Raw genomic sequence first — 20,471 nt, 5'->3', positions numbered from 1 at the left:
AGAACAAGTATCATGAAAGAATCTATATCTCTAAATGATTGTGTATACAAGAGCTACTCACCTTGTAATAGTTACAACGAGAGAAATAACTGTTTTGTAGGCCATGGATTGATTTTAGGGACTTTTTGTTAGGCAGCCTAGTCTTACCCTAAATAATTCACTTATCATAGACCTCACAGCTTATAATGATACCTCTTGTGGAGGAAGAACGGTCTCAGAAACACACAGTCAAGCCCTCGGCAGCCGTTTCTGTACTGCGTCATCCTAGCCATAGCTGTTTGATCCAGGAGTGGATCTCTTACCTAAACTGCACCATTTGCATTTTGCCTCCAAGAGGTTTGCAATTTTGAACTGAGATAGGAGCTGAGAATAATTGGGGCTGAGTCATGTTATGGCAAAGCTTTAAAGCTGCGCTGTGCAATATAGGAATCACTAGCCACATGCGGCTATTTGAATTTTATTAATAAAAAATTCAGTATCTCAGTTGCTCTAGCTACATTTCATGTACTCAATACCATTTGTAGCTAATGGCTACCATACTGGACAAAGCATACACAGAACATTTTCATCACCACAGAAATTTCTACTGAATGGAAGAAATTCTGCTCTAGAGAGAAAGTCTAAAATCTATCCTGGTTCCAATCTTGCCCAAAGATGGTTGTTGAAACTATTCCTTTGATTCTGTGGGATACACCAGAATCTCTGCAATAAATTCCCTCTCTTGCTCGAGTTAGTCAAATTTGATTTTATTATCTGCTACCGAAAGGACCTCAGTTATTATATATCTGGCACTATAACTGTGAAACACCAAATCCGATGGGAAATTCTCGGGCTTATTTTTAATTTGATGTCTGACACATAATAAGCATTCAATAACTTTCATTTTAGCAAACTGTAGTCACTTGCATAAATTTTTAAAGAATATGGAATAGTCAACTCTAGAATTATACCACTAGGTCTGATGGCCATCCAGCAAAATCAGTTATCCCATTATTACTGTTTCCCCCAAAATAAGACCTAACCAGAAAAGAAGCTCTAGCATGATTTTTCAGGATGACATCCCCTGAACTTAAGCCCTAGTACGTCTTTTGGAGCAAACCTTAATATAAGACCTGGTCTTATTTTTGGGGAAACACGGTATCAAATCTTAAGGCCTAGAAATGGGAATACAGAAAACTGTGGGAATAAGTTAAAATTTCTGTTTCCGAATTTTTCTGCTTGAGACTTTTTGTGCTAACTCTAGCAAGATTTATGTAAGGTGTTCCTGACTTCCCGTGGACTGGAACCATCTCAGTTCTATAACCTTTGAGATGAATGACGCTGGGCTGCCAGTATCCCAGCTGCCAGTTATCCCACATGGAAGCAGAGGGTTAGTTGTGGTTCATGATGCTTCAGGAAGTTCTCCTGCCCTGTATTCTTTGTTTGCTATGATAAACCAACCGGATAGCTCTTCTTTAATAGGGCTTGGCCATTTACTCAGCAGAGCATACTTATCCTAGCCAAAGGTAACAAGCCTTAACACACCAGGCCAGTGGCATAAACGTGTGAGGAGAAGGACGGGTAGGGAAACCGAAGAGCATGCCACCGCCGAAGGCTTACAAACCTAAGCTACTACAGAAAAATGCTTTCCCAGGCCAAACAGCCGTGGAGCTGCTTGTTCGTGACCCTTGTTCCCAGTCAGTCGGCTGGACCAGGCCAGGGGCGAAGAAAGCGAAAACAGTGCAGTCCTCGGGGATTACCAGGACACACCTTTCCTTAGTGCTTTACGTTCCCCCGACTCCGCGGAGGGCAGTGTACACCCCTTTTATTTTCGGGTCTGTGGCGGTCTCCACGGGGTGGGGGGAGGGCGCGGGGGGAGACATCCCGTGAATTACATAGTGGTCGACTAGACGGTTTTCTGGGAAGCGTGGGCACTGTAAACGCAGGTGTCTGAGGAACGGCCAGGTGATAGGAAACAGAAGGCCCGCCGCAGCTGAGGAGCCTGGGAGTGGCCGGCGAGCAGGAATAAGAGCGAGCGCGCGAGCGAGCGAGCGAAGGTGGGGAGAAGACGGTGCGAGCGGCGGGGAGGCTGCGGGAGGCGCGGCGCGGCCCTGCAGGAAGGGGGCGAGGACGAGGACGAGGGCGAGAGCCTGGAGAGACCCGGTGGAGAAGAGGAGGAGGGAAGAACGGCGCGAGCGGCCCGCCCGCGCTCCCGGCCGGCTCGGAGCAGGCGCCCTGGCGGCGCTCGCGCCCCCTTCCCCGCCCTCCGCCGTCGCCAGGGCGCAGTCTCGCGTCCCGGCGGCCGGCTGGGCCCGCGGCAGTCGCCCTCCAGCCTCCCCGCCGCGCCGCCCGCTACGTCCTCGGCCTCGCCGCGCCTTTCCCGCCCCGGATGGGCCAGCCCCTGGCGGAGGTAACTGCCCGCCGGTTCCCGGGCCCCTCGCGTCCCCGGCCCCCTCCCCAAGCCGGGGGGCCGCCGGCCTCCTGCGGCTCCTGCATTCCCCCATTCACCCTTCTGCCTTGCACGTCTGCGATCTCTCTGTCCCCCGCCGCACCCAGCCCCCGTCTTTTCCTTTGGCCTGGTACTTGCCCTTCCCCGCGTCTAGGCCTTCGCCAGCTTCCCGGGCGCCGTCCTCCCGCCGCAGCATCCTCAGGCTAACGGGGGCGCCGGGCTCCGAGGCGCCGGGTCCTCCGGCTCCGGTCCCGTCCCGTCCCCGGTGGGCGCCTCACGGGGCAGAGGGCGGGTCTCCCGAGCGAGCTGCCTCCGCAGGGTCCGGTGGAAAACCTCAGAGGAGGCCTGGGGGTGACTTGTGCGAAGTGGTCGTGGGGCAACTCCCGTGTTTGACCTTAGTTGATGATAACTTAGTTGAACATTGAGGAATGGACGCCATTTCTTAGACTCGTAGGTGGTGAAAATCACAGAACTAGGGTTCACTTTAAATTACAGTCGTCCATGTGTTTTAAATAAAGGTACTTTTTTTGGGTAGACTTGACATTTCTCCCCTAACATGTTTTGTGAGTGGGATTGAGGTTACTTTTATTTCTTTTTCTTCCATTAACTGATTTTGTTAATACTTGTTTCGTGATGTTTATTATTGTCAGAAACATTTGCGTTTTATCGTCAGTTGAGTAAGTAGCAGAAATCATCTTTGCCACATAACAGGCAATGAGAACATCTTTTAGAGTTCTAAAAGATGGGAGATTACCCATCATCAAATCCTGTGTGGCTCTATTCTCACATCTTGAGCTTTCTTTTTATTCTTTACGTTTTAGTTGCAAAACTTGTATCTGAGTATACATCTGGGAAATTTTAAAGCAAATCCCTGGTATAAATACTTAAGTATATACTCTATCTCATATTTAGGAGAGGTAAGGACTCTTAAAAAAAAACACATGAAACCATAATATAATTACCACTTACCACCAAAAATAACATTAATGTCTTAGTATCATCTAATACCCAGTCGTGTTCAATTTTCCTTTTGCCTTTTTTGAATTTGAAATATTTTCAAGTTTACAGAAAAGTTGCAAGAAACATGTAAAGAACTCCTATACCATTATCCAGATTGACCCCTTGTTTATATTTTGCTGGTGCTTTATCCTTCTCTTTATACATGTGCACTTACATGTTTTTCCCCAAACTATTTGAGAGTGCTTCTTTCCACCTTAATACTCAGTGCAATACGCATTTCCTAGGAAAAATGATCTTCTTTTATATAAACAAGTACAGTTACCAAGTTCAGGAAATTTAGCATTGATACATTACTTTTATCTCTGCTATAGTTCATATTTCAGTTATATCACAGTCACAATAATATCCTTTATAGCAAATTTTCTTTTCTGGTACAAAATACAGTTCAGGATATTATGTTGCATTTACTTATATTGTTAATTTTAACTTGGAACAGATCTTGAGCCTTTATTTCTTGTGGCATTGACATTTTTAAGAATAGTACCTTTATTATTTTATATCATTGTCGTCATGTTTCCACATGAATAAGCAGGTTTGCAATTTTTGGCTGGAATATTATATAAGTAATGTTACATCTTTTTCATGTTATCACAACCAGAGGAGAATAAGGTCGGTCCCTTATAGGTTAAGATGTTATCCCTTTTCCCCGCTATCATTAGTATTTTTAATTCTTTTGCAAATTATTAAGAAATTTGTGGGGAGATACCTCTATATTATATTAATATCCTATTCCTTATCAGGATTTTCCTCTCCTTGATTTAGCATCCATTTATTGTTCTTTCTTGAATAAGTTTTTAATATAATGGTTGCAAAATGGTGATTTTCCACATCTGCCACCATATGACTGTGGTCTCATTTATTCTTTATTTAATAGATGGTAACCCATTGCTCGTTTTACTTATTTTATTAGGGAATATTGGGGAACAGTGTCTTTCTCCAGGGCCCATCAGCTCCAAGTCATCCTTCAATCTAATTGTGGAGGGCACAGCTCAGCTCCAAGTCCAGTCGCCGTTTTCAATCTTTAGTTGCAGGGGGCACACAGCCCACCATCCCAAGCAAGAATTGAACTGGCAACCTGTTGAGAACTCATGCTCTAACCAACTGAGCTATCTGGCCGCCCCTCTGGAAGTAACGGCAGCTGGTTGTCTTCAATCTAGTTATGGAGGGCGCAGCTCACTGGCCCATGTGGGAATCGAACTGGGAACCCTGTTCAGAGCTCACGCTCTAACCAACTGAGCCATCCGGCCGCCCCCATTTTATTTATTTTGATGCTCAGGGTGCCCCAAATTTAGCCTGTGGGATTTGGTCCTTCAGTCTTGTTCCTGTTTCTTTTTCACCTGCCCTTATCATATGTTTACTTCCTTACTTTGGAACAAGATCTTCCAGGTCCATCTGTTCCTGCTCTACCCCAACCCTGAAATCAGCCGTTTTTCGAAGGAGCCCTCATTCCTCTCATTGAGGAATGGTATTTAGAAACCCAGATTTGAGTGCGAAATTAGCTTATTCCTTCTGGGATGTCACTGCTTCTAGCCCCTTTTAGAGGACAGAGCTAGAGATCATGAGTTTTTATACTAATACTTCCAGTTCTAATCCAACTCTTTACAGCTCTTCCTTACCTTTTCCCCATTCTATAATTGATTTCCCCTTTATTCTACAATGAGAATGCTGGCTTCCATCAACATCAATCTATATATACCTTCATTTGCTCAATCCTACAATACACACAAAATAGCTTCATGATTTCTATACTCACACACCTAGGAAAAGCAAACCTAAGAAAAGTTTGAGATTTGTTCTTTTTATCTTTAGTTTGATAGTATATTGTCAAAATACTCTTTTAAAGTTTACTTGAATTAATCCTTTTTCTCTTCAGTGTAGTTTTTCATTTGAAGTGCAGTCAGGTTTATTTGCTTGTCTTTGTATTAAGTTTTAGGTCCCCCCAATTCTTGTTATAACATAAATCCAAAAGTCAAAACTGTACAAAAGCTATATTAAGAAGTGTCACTCCTTCCCTAGCCTTTCTACTTAGTTTGCCCCCACCCTTAGTTGTTAACCTTTTTTGTTAATTTATGTTTTATTTTTCTGTTACCTTTTGTAAAATTAAGTGATACTATTTTCCTCTTCTTACACACAAGGTAGCATACTGTGTATACTGTTTTGCACTTTTTTCAATTAATATATTCTAGAAATTACACTTCACAGATTATTATTACAGATCTTCCTTATTCTTTTTAGCAGCTGCTGAATATTTTCTCCCAACTGGTTTATTTGAATTGAAGTCCAAAAACGATCTTCATATATTGTGTTTGATTGTATGTCCCTTATATCTATCTATCTATCTATCTATCTATCTATCTATCTATCTATCTATCTATGCATTAGTATATGTAAAATACATATGTAATAAGTTTCTACCCTTCCCCCCCTTTTAAAATGCCATTTATTTGCTAAAGAAACTAATTTATGCATCATTTTCATCAAATGTTCAATCTATTCATTTACTTATAAGTATATGGATTCAGGGTTTTCTATTTTATTTTGTGTATTTATTCTGCAGAATTTTTTACATTCCGAATTTAGTTGTTTTATTCTCCTGGTGTTTTTAGTATGTTCCTTCAATTTCTTTATTTCTTGTCAACTGGTGGTTAGATTCAGACACAGATTCAGGTTGTTTTTAATTTTTTATCTTTGTAAGAATACTTCATAGATGGTTCTGTGTACTTCCTATCTATGTAGCATCATATCAGGAGGATATAATGTCTATTTGTTTCACCGTTAGTAATTTAAAGATTGATTTAAAGTGGAGTTAGGGCATGTCAATTCATTTCTTATGAAGTTCCCCATCTACTTTCACCTAATAGTTTTAGCAGCCACTGATAATGTTTGACTAGATCTAGTTCACTAAGATCTGCAAATGATGCTTTTCTAATGCTATTATTACTCTTGCATTTGGTTAGCTCTTTTTAAAGAATTTATTTATAATTTTTATATTTAAATTTATAAAAATAAATATTAAGGAAGTAGTTATCTAGAATGTTAGAGTTGTGAGCAATTGAAAAGCATAATGTTTTAGTATAAAATATAAGGCTGGCTAGCATCTTAATAGGTCATTCTGTGCTGGACTTGAATAGTCTTTTAAAGCTTGTTTTATTTTTAAAAATCAGCTATTTTATTATTACACCTGGCATCAGTTATACCAAATAAATGTAAATTTTTTGGATTTCATAAACTAAATAGAATTAGGAAGAGGGAATTTAAAAAAGGAAGAAAGAATAAGGTTATGCTTGAATACAGTCCAGGCCTGTGACCAAATGCCATCATTATGCAAAATTTCCCAATTTTAAAAACTAAAAAAAAAAAAAAAAATAAATTTGGAATAGTCACAGACTTACAGGAAAATGCAAATACAGTACAGAGAAACTTTTTTCATAAACTATTTGGGAGTGACTGACAAACATATACCTTTACCTTTGAATATTGTAGTGTGTATTTTCTACAAATGAGGACATTTGCCTATATAACTGCAAGACAGCAATCAAAATCAGAAAATTAACATTTATACATTACAACCTTCTAATTCTCAGTTTCTTTTCCTATTCAAGTTTTCCCAGTAGTCCAATATTGTCCATTATAATGAAAGGATAAAATTTACAATTACTCATTATGTCTAGTTGTCAGGTTTTTCATTTGGAACCAGTTTCTCGATCTTTTCCCGACTTTCATAACCTTGAAACATTTGAAGGTTACAGATCAGTTGTTTGTAGAATGTCCCTCAGTTTGGGTTTGCCTATTTACTTGTGATTCAAGTTATGTATCTTTAGCACATAGGTCACAGCTATTTTTCTCATTTACCTATTAGGTGGTACATACATGATTTCCATTTGTCCCATTTCTAGGAATTTTCTTTTTTTAATTAAATTTATTGGGATGACAGTTGTTAATAAAATTATATTGGTTTCAAGTGTACATTTCTATAATACATCATCTGTCTATTATTGCATTGTGTGTCACCACCCAGCGTCAGTTCTCCTTCCATCATCATGTATTTCATCCCCTTTTTCCTCTTCTACCAGCTCCCCTCCCCCCTTACCCTCTGGTAACCGATAAACTGTTGTGTTTGTGGATTAAATGGAGTCTGCCTGGCTTCTTCATTGTAAAGTTACTCTTTTCTCCTTTGTAACTAATGAATATTTTATAGGGAGATACTTTGAGGCAATGTAAATATACTATTTTTCGTCAAATGTTGAATTTATTTCCTTGTTTATAATTACATGGATTCATGATTTCCTATTTTGTTTCATGGATTTTAAATCCATTACTATAATTTGTTTTGATGCTCAAATTGTCCTCAGTTTTTTCAGTGGGATCCCTTTCAGTGTGGCTTCTGTGTCCTTACTCAGCTTAGGTTAGGCTCCAATGCTCTGTACCAGGATACTCCACAGTGTGAACATCCTTCTCAGATTCTCCCAGGAATGGACCATTTTCCCAAGATTTATGCTCTCAGCCTGCTTGGGCTCTGACAGACTTCTTGGCGTCCACTGCAGCTGTCCCCATACCCAGCATGGGGACTTGCCAGGCATCTTCACTTCGTGATATCTCAGGGCTTCGTTTTTATGTGGGCTGGTTTGGAGTTTCCTACAGCTTGATGGCTCAGGGCAATTTAACTACTTACGTGGTGAACGAAGGCTTCAAGAGTGATTTTTACACGGAGTAAGGTAGAAGCTGTACCGCTTTTTATGATCTAGCCTTGGGAAATGCATAGCACCACTTCCATTTTATTCTTGGTTAAAAGAGTCAAGATCCCTCCCAATTTCAAGGGACAAGGCATAAACCAGAGCTCTCAATGAGAGAAGTGTCAAAGTCACATTGTAAGAAGAGCATGTGGGATGGGAGGTATTGTGGCCAACGTATAACCTGCTACACTGAGAAAAGCAAGTCACGTAGAAACTTTATTTTCCAGATCTTTTCCTAGTTCTTGTTTCTCTTCATAGTTGAAGAAATAATTTGTCAAAAAAGCCCGACTGTTCAAGATATAAGATGAGATACTGAATGAATTGTCAATATCTTACCTTAAAAAGATAACTGAGCTGATGAAAAAGTAATTTGCCAAAACTTTATGCAAATTCTAAGATCCTCAGTAAACATTATGGGCTATTTATTATTGATGTTGTTATTATTTGCTTCCTGCAGTATCTTCTGACTCTTTTTACTTAATTGGCCATTGATACCTTAACAAGCATGGAGATAAGATTAGAAGTTTTGACATCAACAAGTATCAAGCAGAAAAAACCCTGGCCACGAGTCTCCTGGTTGGGACAGGTAGGTTTTTCTTTATCCGTACAATACTAGTTGTAATATGTGTTAAGTGTATGCTTTGCATCTAAGATTGAAGAATGTTATATGGGCTTTAAAAAATAAAACCTATCTTTAGAAGGATCACCTGCCCACTGAACAGGGTTTTGTATGTTTGTGTTTTGTTTTGTTTTGCTTTGTTTTATAGTGAGCAAGTTAGCTTTTCCAGAAAGTTGAATGGTCTATCTAGAAGAAATACTTTACTTTCTTTTATTATTAGTTTCAGGTGTACAAAACAACATAGTGATTAGACATTTACACCCCTCACAAAGTGATAACCCCAACAAATCTACCATCTGACACCATACGTCGCTATTACAATACCATTGGAAATATTTTACTTCCAAAAAATTTTTTTTCATATTATGCTTAAGAAGGTTGAGATGGCATATATCAAAGGGGAATATGTAATCTTCTGAACCTTTCCCTACTAGAACTGTCGGTGGAGTGTTTGCTCCCATTGTGATTTTCATGAGTGTGCAATAAAGTGCCCCTTAGAACTGGAATAAAGATGGGCCACAATGCAGGAACACCCTTCACAATATGTGGAATAGATCCCTCACTTTCCTTAGGGAAAGTGGGCAAACCTATGAAGTTCTCTTAGAATTTATCATAATGAATTTAAAAATTCGGTGTTTAGTTTCATTTCTGTGAGATATTATACCATTAATGAACTTCCTCTAGAACAGTGTCCCTTGAACTTGCAATGGTTCTGAATCATCTGGAGATCTTGTTAAAACAAGTGCTGGGCCCCACTCCCAGAGTTTCTGATTTAGGAAGTCTGGGGTTGAGGTTGAAGACTTTGCATTTCAGAGAGCAGGCGGGAGGGAGGGAGAAAAAAAAAAAAAGAATTTGCATTTCTAACAGTGTCTTAGGTATTGCTGATGCTGCTAGTTACTTTGAAAACCACTGCCCTACAATATATATGAAAACAGGGTTAATTTGAAACAGCATATCTTTTCTAGATGATAAAAAATGATCAGGGATAGGGGTTACAGAAGCCATATCTATTTTAACCTAACATAATAATTCAAAAACTTGCCCATACTATTGTTCAAGTTGATGAAATTAAACAGCAGATAACCCAGTTTTAGCTAGCAGAATTGGAAGACATTCCTATAATTGTAAATTTCAAAGAAATCTAAATTGCAATCATTAGGTCATCTTACCAGGTAATTCTAATAACAGGTATTTTAAGATAGAATGAAAAATCTCCAGGTTACCTAATCAACCTTATTGTTCATTTTATGATTTGTGGTACAAATTTATAATCTTTCTTAAATGACACGTTTTCCTTTCTGAGAAAACTTACTTAGATAAGTTGAATTAACTTGTGGAGCCTTTTAAGTCTCTCACATATTTCATCTCTTAGGAAAATGAAGCTGTTTTTCTTTTGGATGGTAAATTCATAAATGAAATTAATTTGATATCTGGAAGGACAAAGAAGAAAATTCCTAGTCTGCAGCCTTTGTTGAAGGATGTTATCGTCCTAACAACATCCAGTAATGGTTAAGTAATACTAATATTTTCAAAGGGCTGGGTTAAATATTTTTTTAATAATTTGGGGTAATATTAGGGGAAATACTAGTTTATAAGTATTGCATTTCCTTTTTGCACACAGATGCCTGGCTGGCTGGGGCACTTACTACAGGGGAGCTTTTCCTTTGGAACAAAGATCAAGATTGTTTGAAAACTATACAAGCAACTGAAAAGCCTAAGGAAATGATTAAAGCTGCAGTAGGTGAGAATTTCTTTAAATTGGTTTAACTTGATAAATAGGAGAGAAAGAAGGTGAAACATTTTTCTATTGCTATTTAAAAACTCTGTGTGTGTGTGTGTGTGTGTGTGTGTGTGTGTGTGTGTCACACACACACGGTGCCAAAAACTGTATACATATTTTAAGGAAGGAAAACTGTATTAAAATTGTAATAGACAATATATACCGATAACAGAAGATGAATACAAGTCACGTTTGACTTCTGCAATTTCAAGAGATGCTCAAAGTGGTTATCATCAGCATCCAGACACTTCTGATTACGGCGAACTACTGCTTGAGCAACATTGACCAAAGTGTCCACTTGTATACATTTTTTTGGCGCCCCGGTATTCCATATATATGTATATGTAAGTATTTCTTTGGTGGTATTCACTTGTGATACTTAGATTCATCTTGAAGAAGAAAAGCCTGGCATATCTAACATATCCGTGATAATAGTGGGTTCCTAATATCACATAAATACATGATAAATGTTACTATTATTAATATTTGTACTTTTAATTGATTCATAATTTTACATCCTAAACCAGGGGTGTCCAAACATTGGCCGCAGGAATTCCAAAAATATATTTAGTTTACTTAAATAAACCAGGTGAGGCAATACGTACTTCACCTCGAGTGAGTGGCCCGGCTGTTTGTGTATTTTACCGCATATGGTCCTTGGTAAAAAACGTTGAAAAAAGTTTGGACAACTCTGTCCTAAACGGTAACATCATTTAGGTTTCTTATTGTCAGAATAGATAAATTATGTACCTTCTGGGGAGAATTCAAACTTCAGAGGTTTAATGACTTCTTTTTCTTTTTTTTAGCAAGCTCTTTGAAGTTGTATCTGTATGTATCTGGAAATGGGAAAAGAGCTCTGCTTATAATTCCTTCTGGATGTATATTTCTTTGGGAATATTTAGAATTCGAGAATATCATATCTTCTAAAAGCCCTTCATTGAAGGGCCAGTGGTCCCAGATCATACCTGAAGAAGCAGTTCATTTGCCATCCCCTGAAGATAAAGAAGCTGTAGTGCATGCTGTTTTTATAAAAAATGAGGTAAAATTCGAATCAGACAGGGTGTTACAGAAGTTGAGATCTCCTATTCTTAAGAACAGACACTATCTCCCAAGCTTTTGAGCAGAGTGTGGAATGGCATAACTATAGATCTCTAGTCACTATTGATTGTCACATTAATTGTGAAATTATGGTAAAGATATATTTGTATTTCTTCGTCATATTTTAAAATGTTTATTAAAAATGGTTTGAACTTAGAGTTTCCTTTCTCTTTCACTAGTTTTACTTTACCCTAGTTTTAAAATATAACTAGTTTTTTAATTTAAAAAGCTAGAATTGGGCTGGCCTGGTGGCTCAGGCGGTTGGAGCGCCATGCTCCTAACTCTGAGGTCGCCTGTTCGATTCCCACATGGGCCAGTGAGCTGCACCTTCTACAGCTGAGATTGTGAACAATGGCTCTCCCTGGAGCTGGGCTGCCATGAGCAGCCAGAGGTCAGCGTGGGCTGCTGTGTGCTGCCGCATGCTGCCAGGAGTGGCCGGTGCCCAGCATGAGTGGCCTGCAGCCGGCAAGAGCTTCCGTGAGCTTCCGTGTGCTGCTATGAGCGGCCGACCAACGACCCTGACCAACTGCCTCAGCCGGGGACGGGAGGGAACGCACGGCTCATAATCCCAGCATGGGCCAGGGAGCTGTGTCCTTCACAACTAGACTGAGAAACAGCGGCTTGAACCGGAGTGGGGAGAAGGGGAGGAGGAAGAAAGGGGGGGAAAAAAAAGCTAGAATTGGTGATATTAAGTAAGCCATTTAATTCCCAGGAAATAATATTCACTAACTAAAAAACATTTTAAATAGCTGCATAGTGCTCTGTGTATGTATGGACCAACATTTTATTACCCAGTCCACTATTGTTAGAAGTTGCATTTTGAAGTTCTATTATTTTCCTCTACTTTCCCCCATCTACAGGGTATGTCCTAATTTAAATAATATATAACTATAAAAGAAGAGAAAAATAAGTATGTAAGAATCTTTCCAGTTATAGCCACAATAAATGGCAGTGTTTTCTTTTTTTCTAATAAACTTTTTTTAAAATTAAATTTATTGGGGTGACAATTGTTAGTAAAATTACATAGGTTTCAAGTGTACAATTCTGTAATACATCATCTATATATCACATTGTGTGTTCACCACCCACAGTCAATTCTCGCAGTGTTTTCTTAAGAGAATAAACTACACCTTGGTTTCCCATTTGAGACATGCATGCCTCTGGCTCAGAAATATTAATAAATTACTTAGTGTTTAGCTTAATGTTAATACAAATACAAGCAGGATCTCAATATGTTTCATTTATTTCTGATGAGAAATATGTTTATGTTTTATATATCTTGATTTATTTTCAGATTAATTATATACTAAAGTATATTAAATTTATCTACAGTTATTTGGAGACTGCTGCTTATGTTCATTTACTTTTTATTCTGGGGAATGCCTGAAGTTAACATTTCTAGCAATTCGGTGGCATGAGAATGTATTTACACCTATAAGGTGAGGTAAATGTTTCTTCCTTATTTTCTGTCCTGTATCTTTTGACCCATAAATACATAAGATTAGTAAATGACATGTAAATTTCAATTTTTGAGACTTTACAAATCCTTTCTTCCCATAAGTATTGCTCTATTTCTTTAGTTTTTATTTTTTAAATGTTTAATCTAGAAAGGCTTTTTTTTGTTGCTTTTGTTTTCCTTCTTGGAAGTGAGAATACATAAAAGATAAGGTAGGCTATGGTCTTGTCTTAAGACTATAAAATAACTATTTTGTAAAGTAATTGAATTTTAAAGGGCACATAACTTATTTGAATTTACTACTGTACCTTTTAAATGCTCGAGTACTTTTTTATTACAATAGTTTTATTCTGAAAAGCCCAATAAAATAGAAAGAATGCATTAAAAGCATGTAATGCCTAAATAAGTAAGGTTTACTAAAATAGTGTGACATGGGGGAGCAGATTCTTTTTCTTTGTTTATTTTCTTTATTTTTTTATGCTAACAATACCTTTTAAGGTGTAATTTGTATAAAGTAAAATGAACGAATCTTAAGTGTACAACTGGGCTTTAATAAGTATATGTGTGTGTAACCATCCTCATATTAAGTATAGAATATTGCCACTATCCTAAAACCCCCCTCTTCTTTACCTATTTAATCCCTTTAAAAATGCTAGCAATAATGTAGAAATATGTCCATTGAAACCGTTAGTGGAAGCAGATGTATTTGGGGTTGACTATGGATCATGCTGTTACTAACAAAACTCTGATACTGAGTTTATTTCATTGGTGACTGCTCTTTTGTTACCTGGATGAAACTTCTGAATGCTTGCTAAGAGGCCCTCTAATGTATGTGCATATGTAGGAATTTAGTTGGACCCTTAAATTTTTTGTAGTGAACTATATACTAATTTAAAAGTTACTATACTTCCTATTTTCAATTATTTCATTATTTTCTTAGATCATTGCCATACCATGTTCACTGGGCACAACAAGATTGCCTTCTGGGTAGTCTAATTCCCAAGTGTGAACCAGTGAAGTCAAGAGGAGCTCTCATCTCTGCCTTTTCAAGAGATGGCCTTAACCTGGCGGTGACTCTTAATCAGAAAGACCCAAAGGTCAGTAAATGTACTCTGTCTTCGAAGTAACCTATAAAAGAGAGAGTTTAGTCCAGTTTTGAGATGTTTTTTTCCCCTGAAGATAGTTTTTTTTCTTAATATAATATTACTTTATGTTCTTTAAATTGGAGTTTTCTGATCCATCTTAACATTGATTGGTGAAGTTATTTAAATTAGCTGCCATAGTTTTCAAAACTTGGCCTTCAGATGTGAAAAAGAGGATAAAGGAAAAGGACGAAAGAACGGCAATGCAGTAATTGATGGTCTTAAAATGTGTAAAAAAGAGAAGAGTTACAGGTGGTCAATATTGTTTTGTCAGTTGGGAAAGAACCCTAGTTTATTGATATAATAGATCGCTAGGTTTCCAGAATTATAAATAATGGTTAAGTAAAATAATATTAATAATGGTGTTTTGGTTTGTTTTTGAAACATTTTTTTTATTAGTTTCAGGTGCACAAAACAATGTAATAGTTAGACATTTATCATTTATACCCCTCACACAGTGACAACCCCCCTCCTGATGGGGATCCACTACCCCTCTGACATCGCACACAGCCATTACGTTTCCATTCTCTATTCCTAATGCTGTACTCTGCTTCTTGTAACTATATATATACATATATATATATATACATATATATGAATGTCAACTACAATTTTATATATATATATACACACATATATATACATATATGTGTGTATATATATGTAAATATATGTGTGTATATATATATATATATAAAATTGTAGTTGACATTCATTATTGTTCAGCTTCAGGTGTACAGTGCAGTGATCAGGCATCTACATCACCCCTGAGGTTGTCTCCCTAATGAGACAAGTGTCCATCAGATACCCTACAAAATCTTTACAACATTATTGATTACATTCCCCAAATTAACTCTCTTAACCCCATGGCAATCTCGTGGTTACTGACCGTGCTTTCTAATCCCCTCACCTTTCCCCTTATCCCCAACCCCCCCATCTAGCAACCGTCAGTTTTTCTATGTCTCTGAGACTGTTTCTGATTAGTTCATTTATTCTTTTCTTTATATTCCACATATAAGTGAGATCATAATAATGGTTTTGTTGTCGTTTTTCTTTTTGTTTCTAGGCAACTCAGGTATTATTTATAAACACACTGACTTTTGTTACTCTCCGTGGTAGCCTTAAAGGATGTAGCAATAAGAATCCTGTGGTTCCAGCTGCACTTATCAGGTAAGAACTCTTTTGTACTTCTAAACACTATTTTTCTTTTCTTTTCCAACAGTTTGGTAAGTTTAAGACTGACAATTCAATAATGTCTAAATAGATATTTAGATAGGTATTGCAAGTTACTTTCAACATTTGTGCTTGATAGTGTCTAAAAATTGCTTTATATGAGGAAAGCCTTAAATACTTTAAGGAAGGGTATAGTAGGGTAGAAGATACATGATCTTATTTCTTTGTTGTCTGAGGAGGAGTGAAGTCATGACCATGTAGACAAATATTGAGCTTAATTGGAGAGAAGGAAATGAAAAAACCTGGATTGGGAATACCATATACTCAGAGAGGTTAAGGTGTTCATAGCCCTTTAAACAAAGTTTGCATTCTTTGCATATAGGTCAATAGCAACATGAAGTGGTGATTTTGGACAGCGCATGAGTTACCATCAGGACCTACATATTACAGAGTAGGAAGATTCCCTCTTGGACCTCCTAATTTCCTTTTCTGAACGCTTTTCTATTCTATTTGAATTTCCAAAGTTTTCAGGTCACTCCAGCCTTGCCTCTTCATTTTCCTTCCCTCCCCAAAAGTTCCTGCCTAAAAGTATTACTGGTTTTTGTTCAGTGGTCTGACAGAGTGTCCATCATTTACATGATGGAGCTACTTTTTGTCTGTATGAAACATTCATATTACCAGCTAGTTAAGGAGTAGTAATGACGGCTCTGAGAAGAGGAAGTCTGCTGCCAAGTGGAACTCCAGCAGGCTGCAGAGGACAGGCATGGTCTTGACCTTTAAATTTATCATAAATACCAGTTGTGGACACCAATAGGATTAAGAGTTGTTCTAATTAAATGTGAGTGACTAAAAAGCTTAACTTTTTTTAGGGAGTATTTTCATTTTATGATTTGGTTATGAATCTAAGTACTTTTTTAATTGGTATGTTGTATGGAGTAGATGTTCATGAGCGAATTCTTTTTTTCTTACCTTTTTTTCTGGGAAGTGAAATCCATAAAATATAGGTATCAATTGCCTACTATTCATCCTTTTGCCCTTATTTTTTGAAGTGTTTCACCCCAGCTTGGCCATTATAAATTGTTAAAGACATTGTAGAGAGTACTTTCTAAACATATTATTTTGCTTTTTTTAGGTCCTACTGGGTTGGTGACATCAGCTGGACTCATGATAGTCTTTTTCTGTCTTGTGTGTTAAAACGTGGCTCCCTGGTTTTACTGACTTGCCAAGGTGAACTGCTAACATTAATTACATTTGGTTGCTCTATAGAATTTGGGCCAGCAGAATTTATTCCTCTTCACCCGCTAATAACATATAGGTGAGACATTTAAGTTGTTTTAATTTGTTTATAGAAGTTTTTCTCTTTTGGTGTTACTTTACTGTGTATTTTTTTCTGGCAAATTTCATCTTTCAAACTGTCTTACTCTTTCTTTAAGTCGTCATCTCAATATCTTTCTCATTTATAGTTTTTTTCTATTTCTTTTTGGGCTTAATCCTGGTGAAAATTTGACATTGTAACTATGTAAGTATAAGTTATTTAAGTATTCAACAGAACTAAAAATTTATTTTCTTTGGTATGAAAGTTGTTTTCTTTGATATAAAAGTTATTAATAACAGCACGATATGTACTTTATTATTTTAAAAGAAGATCACTTAGATAAATTAATAACTCAAAATTAACTTGGCAGATGGATTTATCTATCTTTTTCCCTAAAGGGAAGAAGTATGTTGGAAATGGTTAGAAGATTTTAGAATTTAACCGAATTTTAGTTTTTGTGAGATGGGGCAGCAGTTTGGCTTTGGAGTCAGATCAAAATTCAAATCCTGGTTCTTCCACTTATTAGGTGTATGACTTTGGGTAAATTATTCTTTAAGCCTCTATTTATTTTATTGTGAAATGAAAATAATGATGAGTTGAGGGAATGAAGTAAGATAAATACAGATCGCTTTGCACAGTTCTGGCATAAAGTAGGTGCTCAGTAAATATTTGTCGTTATTGGTGTTGATATTATACATGGCTAGACACATACACACAGCTATTTGCAGAACAAAAAAAATGAGTAAAAGACTTTTGAAATTCACCCATTCCCTTGCTTTACAGAAAGGAAACTGAGGAAGGGTACATCCTTGGTTACATTATATATATATATATATATATATATATATATAGCAAAAGAGTGATGCTTAACTTTTAGCAATAGAAAATTCTAATGAAATCAATATTTATTTCCTGCAGTGAAAGTATTTTTTCCTTATTTTTTATGGTTTGATTCATAACTGACTTGAATTTCCTCACATTCTCCTTTAAAATTAACATTTGGGGCCTTTCAAAATGGATTGCTTGTTCTGATTACAAAGTAATACATATTCATTATTTTAAAAAGCTTGAAAATCAAATGTTATAAAACTAAATAATGTAGAAAGTGAAAAACTTGTAATCTATTCTTCAGAGATAACAATTATTAGCATCTTAGTGTGTTATCCTCCAAATTAAGAAAATTATATGACATCTGTAATAATACTAATATTAGTTTTTTAATACAAAATGAATTATATGATATGTGCTGTTTTGTATTTTGCTTTTTTAGTTTAACAGTGTATCTTTTTTAATTAAAGTTTATTGGGGTGACAATTGTTAGTAAAATTACATTGGTTTCAGGTGTACAATACTGTATTACATCATCTATGTATCACATTGTGTTCACCACCCAAGTCAGTTCTCCTTCCATCACCATATATTTGATCCCTTTTACCCTCATATACCGTCCCTCCCCACCTACATTTTTCTATGAAGCCATTTTTAATGGTTCCATAGATACCTGTGGTACGTATATTCTATAATTAATCAATCTCCTACTGTTGAACATTTGCCTAATAAAATGTACATTTGAATAATTTCCTAACCAAAAAAATTATATTTTATTTGTCCTCTTCATATTTATAAAGCCCCAAAGTTAAGCAGCAATATTAAGTGATCAGAATCAAGTACATCACCATTATAATAAGTACATTTATATGGAAACTCAGTCAAATTAATCTTAAACTGATAAAATTTTACTCACCACCATCCTCTCCAAATGTTCTCAGTTTTTCTTTCTCCTCCTTAATAACACCTATATTCATAGCTCATAATTATTCTTGTAAGTATATTTAAATATATGGTAAGAAGGAAAGTTAACTATTTAGTTCTCTTTAATGGTAAAATGAACTGTCTTAATTCTTTTCTGAAATAGTTTGTATAAAACTAGATTAGAAACAAAATAAATACCGCAATTAAGGGAAAAATTAAAAAAAAACTTATATGTTATGTAATCACTTACATTTTCCTTACAGATATATACACATTTAATATTTTGTGTTTAATTTGTTTGCTTTTTCATCATTCTGTAACTTTTAATTGTTTTGCTCTTTCTTTGGAATAATGATGTATTCTTAAGATTTTTTCCTTACTAATTCTTGAATTTTGATGTTTGTTTGCTAGACCACAGCAGTTTACATTTCAAGATTCAAATAATTCTGTAGATTCATCAGCGTCTGATAGTGACCCTATGAGACAGAGATTTTCTATAAAAGCACACTCACGGTTACCCTACCTCATTATTTCTGATGGATACATGGTCACAACACTTCGATTTCTTGATAACCTGTCTCCATCAGTGCTCATGAGATCCCTTCTACTTGATTCAACGCAGAGGCTTGAGAAAACATACCAAAGTGTGATATTGTCTAAGGTATGGTGCTTTTTGGTATCATTAGTAAAAGTTGACCTCTTTTCAGATTTAAAAACTACACTGATAGTAATATCGCTGGATTGTATATAGTTGTCTGTAGAATTTTTTACTGCTTGTAATAGAATTAGAGATAAAATTCTGCTCTTGGAAATCTGTCTTTTCTTCTATAGCCAAAAGGCAAAGGGCTGAACTTGCGATCACTGGATTCCCTAAGGTTGAGTCTGTTAAAACACCAAGGAAATGAAAGTTCAGCTGATTCTACTGTCCCCAGATTCTTGCAGGTAGAGGATACAAAGAAGTTAAATGAAAAAACAGCAGATTTGCAGGTACTTAGTAACAGTGTTTTATTTGCTTTGAACAATTATGTATTGAATTTATTCCAAAAAACATTTTATTTTGTTTTTCTCTTGTTAATAAAGGGAAGAGAAATTTGAGAACACCAAAGTAATTTATTTGTAAGGTATTAAATAGTATTAACTATAATTTTTTTCACTCATGTTTTAGGATTTTGAAACAGAAGAAACTAATGAAGGCATACATTTTCTAAACAACTCATTCTCTTTTTGGAACCAAAAAAATGATCCATTGTTCAGTAGTGCCAAGGAGGGAAGGTTGGAATTTGCATCCATGTTTGATACGATACATGCAAAGGATAATACTGAGGAGACGGATGGAACCATTATAGAACTGCATTCTGTTCAGAAAAATCTCCTTGCAGCCTGGACTATAGGAATTTCAAAAAATGTGGCAGAAAAAAATTCAATGTTAAATTACACGATAGTTTGTATCACTCATTTTTTCTACATTCTTCAGTTTATAAAATGTCCTTTACCCAAATTTGATCTTTCTTTAAGCAAGAGCCCAAGACATAATGCATGGGTGCTTTGTATCTTTCAACTTTTTCATCAGTTTTTATCAATCCAGTATTGGGATGTGAGATACAGACAAGATGTGGGACATTTGGTAAAGCTGACCTCAAATACTGTAAAGCTTTTGCTGACTCAGCAACAGAATGGTCAGTTATTCTCAGAGAGGCTTTTAGCCTGTTTTCATTTACTCAAAATGGTAGCTGATAATTTGAATGGCATATACAGTCTTCAACCTGAAATTATTTCAGCTTCAACTGATGGAAGTAGAACAGCAAATCAAGACTCACTGGTGGTACCTGTTTTTCAAATATTTCAAGATAGTCGTTCTCAGGAAAACTGGTCTTGGAACTCATCTTTCAAGATTCATCCTCAAGTAGTAAATCTTGTTCAACAGCCAGGACACAGGTATAATTACTTTAATGTTA

At 36.5% G+C, this 20,471-nt stretch overlaps 1 protein-coding gene across 3 annotated transcripts in view; it reads left to right on the top strand.

Moving 5' to 3' along the window:
- Positions 1-2,212: 2,212 nt before the first annotated feature.
- The window catches only part of CPLANE1 (ciliogenesis and planar polarity effector complex subunit 1), a 97,993-nt gene continuing 79,734 nt past the window's right edge, over positions 2,213-20,471 (top strand). For all 3 annotated transcript variants that reach the window (XM_033110753.1, XM_033110752.1, XM_033110751.1), the window contains exons 1-12: positions 2,213-2,389; positions 8,639-8,767; positions 10,173-10,308; positions 10,422-10,541; positions 11,387-11,619; positions 13,011-13,117; positions 14,075-14,231; positions 15,343-15,446; positions 16,582-16,764; positions 18,928-19,177; positions 19,348-19,503; positions 19,682-20,451. In XM_033110753.1, the coding sequence (XP_032966644.1) occupies positions 8,687-8,767; positions 10,173-10,308; positions 10,422-10,541; positions 11,387-11,619; positions 13,011-13,117; positions 14,075-14,231; positions 15,343-15,446; positions 16,582-16,764; positions 18,928-19,177; positions 19,348-19,503; positions 19,682-20,451 (2,297 nt within the window). In that variant the 5' untranslated portion in view covers positions 2,213-2,389; positions 8,639-8,686. The remainder of the gene's footprint in view (positions 2,390-8,638; positions 8,768-10,172; positions 10,309-10,421; positions 10,542-11,386; positions 11,620-13,010; positions 13,118-14,074; positions 14,232-15,342; positions 15,447-16,581; positions 16,765-18,927; positions 19,178-19,347; positions 19,504-19,681; positions 20,452-20,471) is intronic.

The sequence above is a fragment of the Rhinolophus ferrumequinum genome, chromosome 7 (assembly GCF_004115265.2).
Source record: "Rhinolophus ferrumequinum isolate MPI-CBG mRhiFer1 chromosome 7, mRhiFer1_v1.p, whole genome shotgun sequence".
Lineage (NCBI taxonomy): Eukaryota > Metazoa > Chordata > Mammalia > Chiroptera > Rhinolophidae > Rhinolophus > Rhinolophus ferrumequinum.
This window is presented reverse-complemented; position numbering and strand designations above follow the sequence as displayed.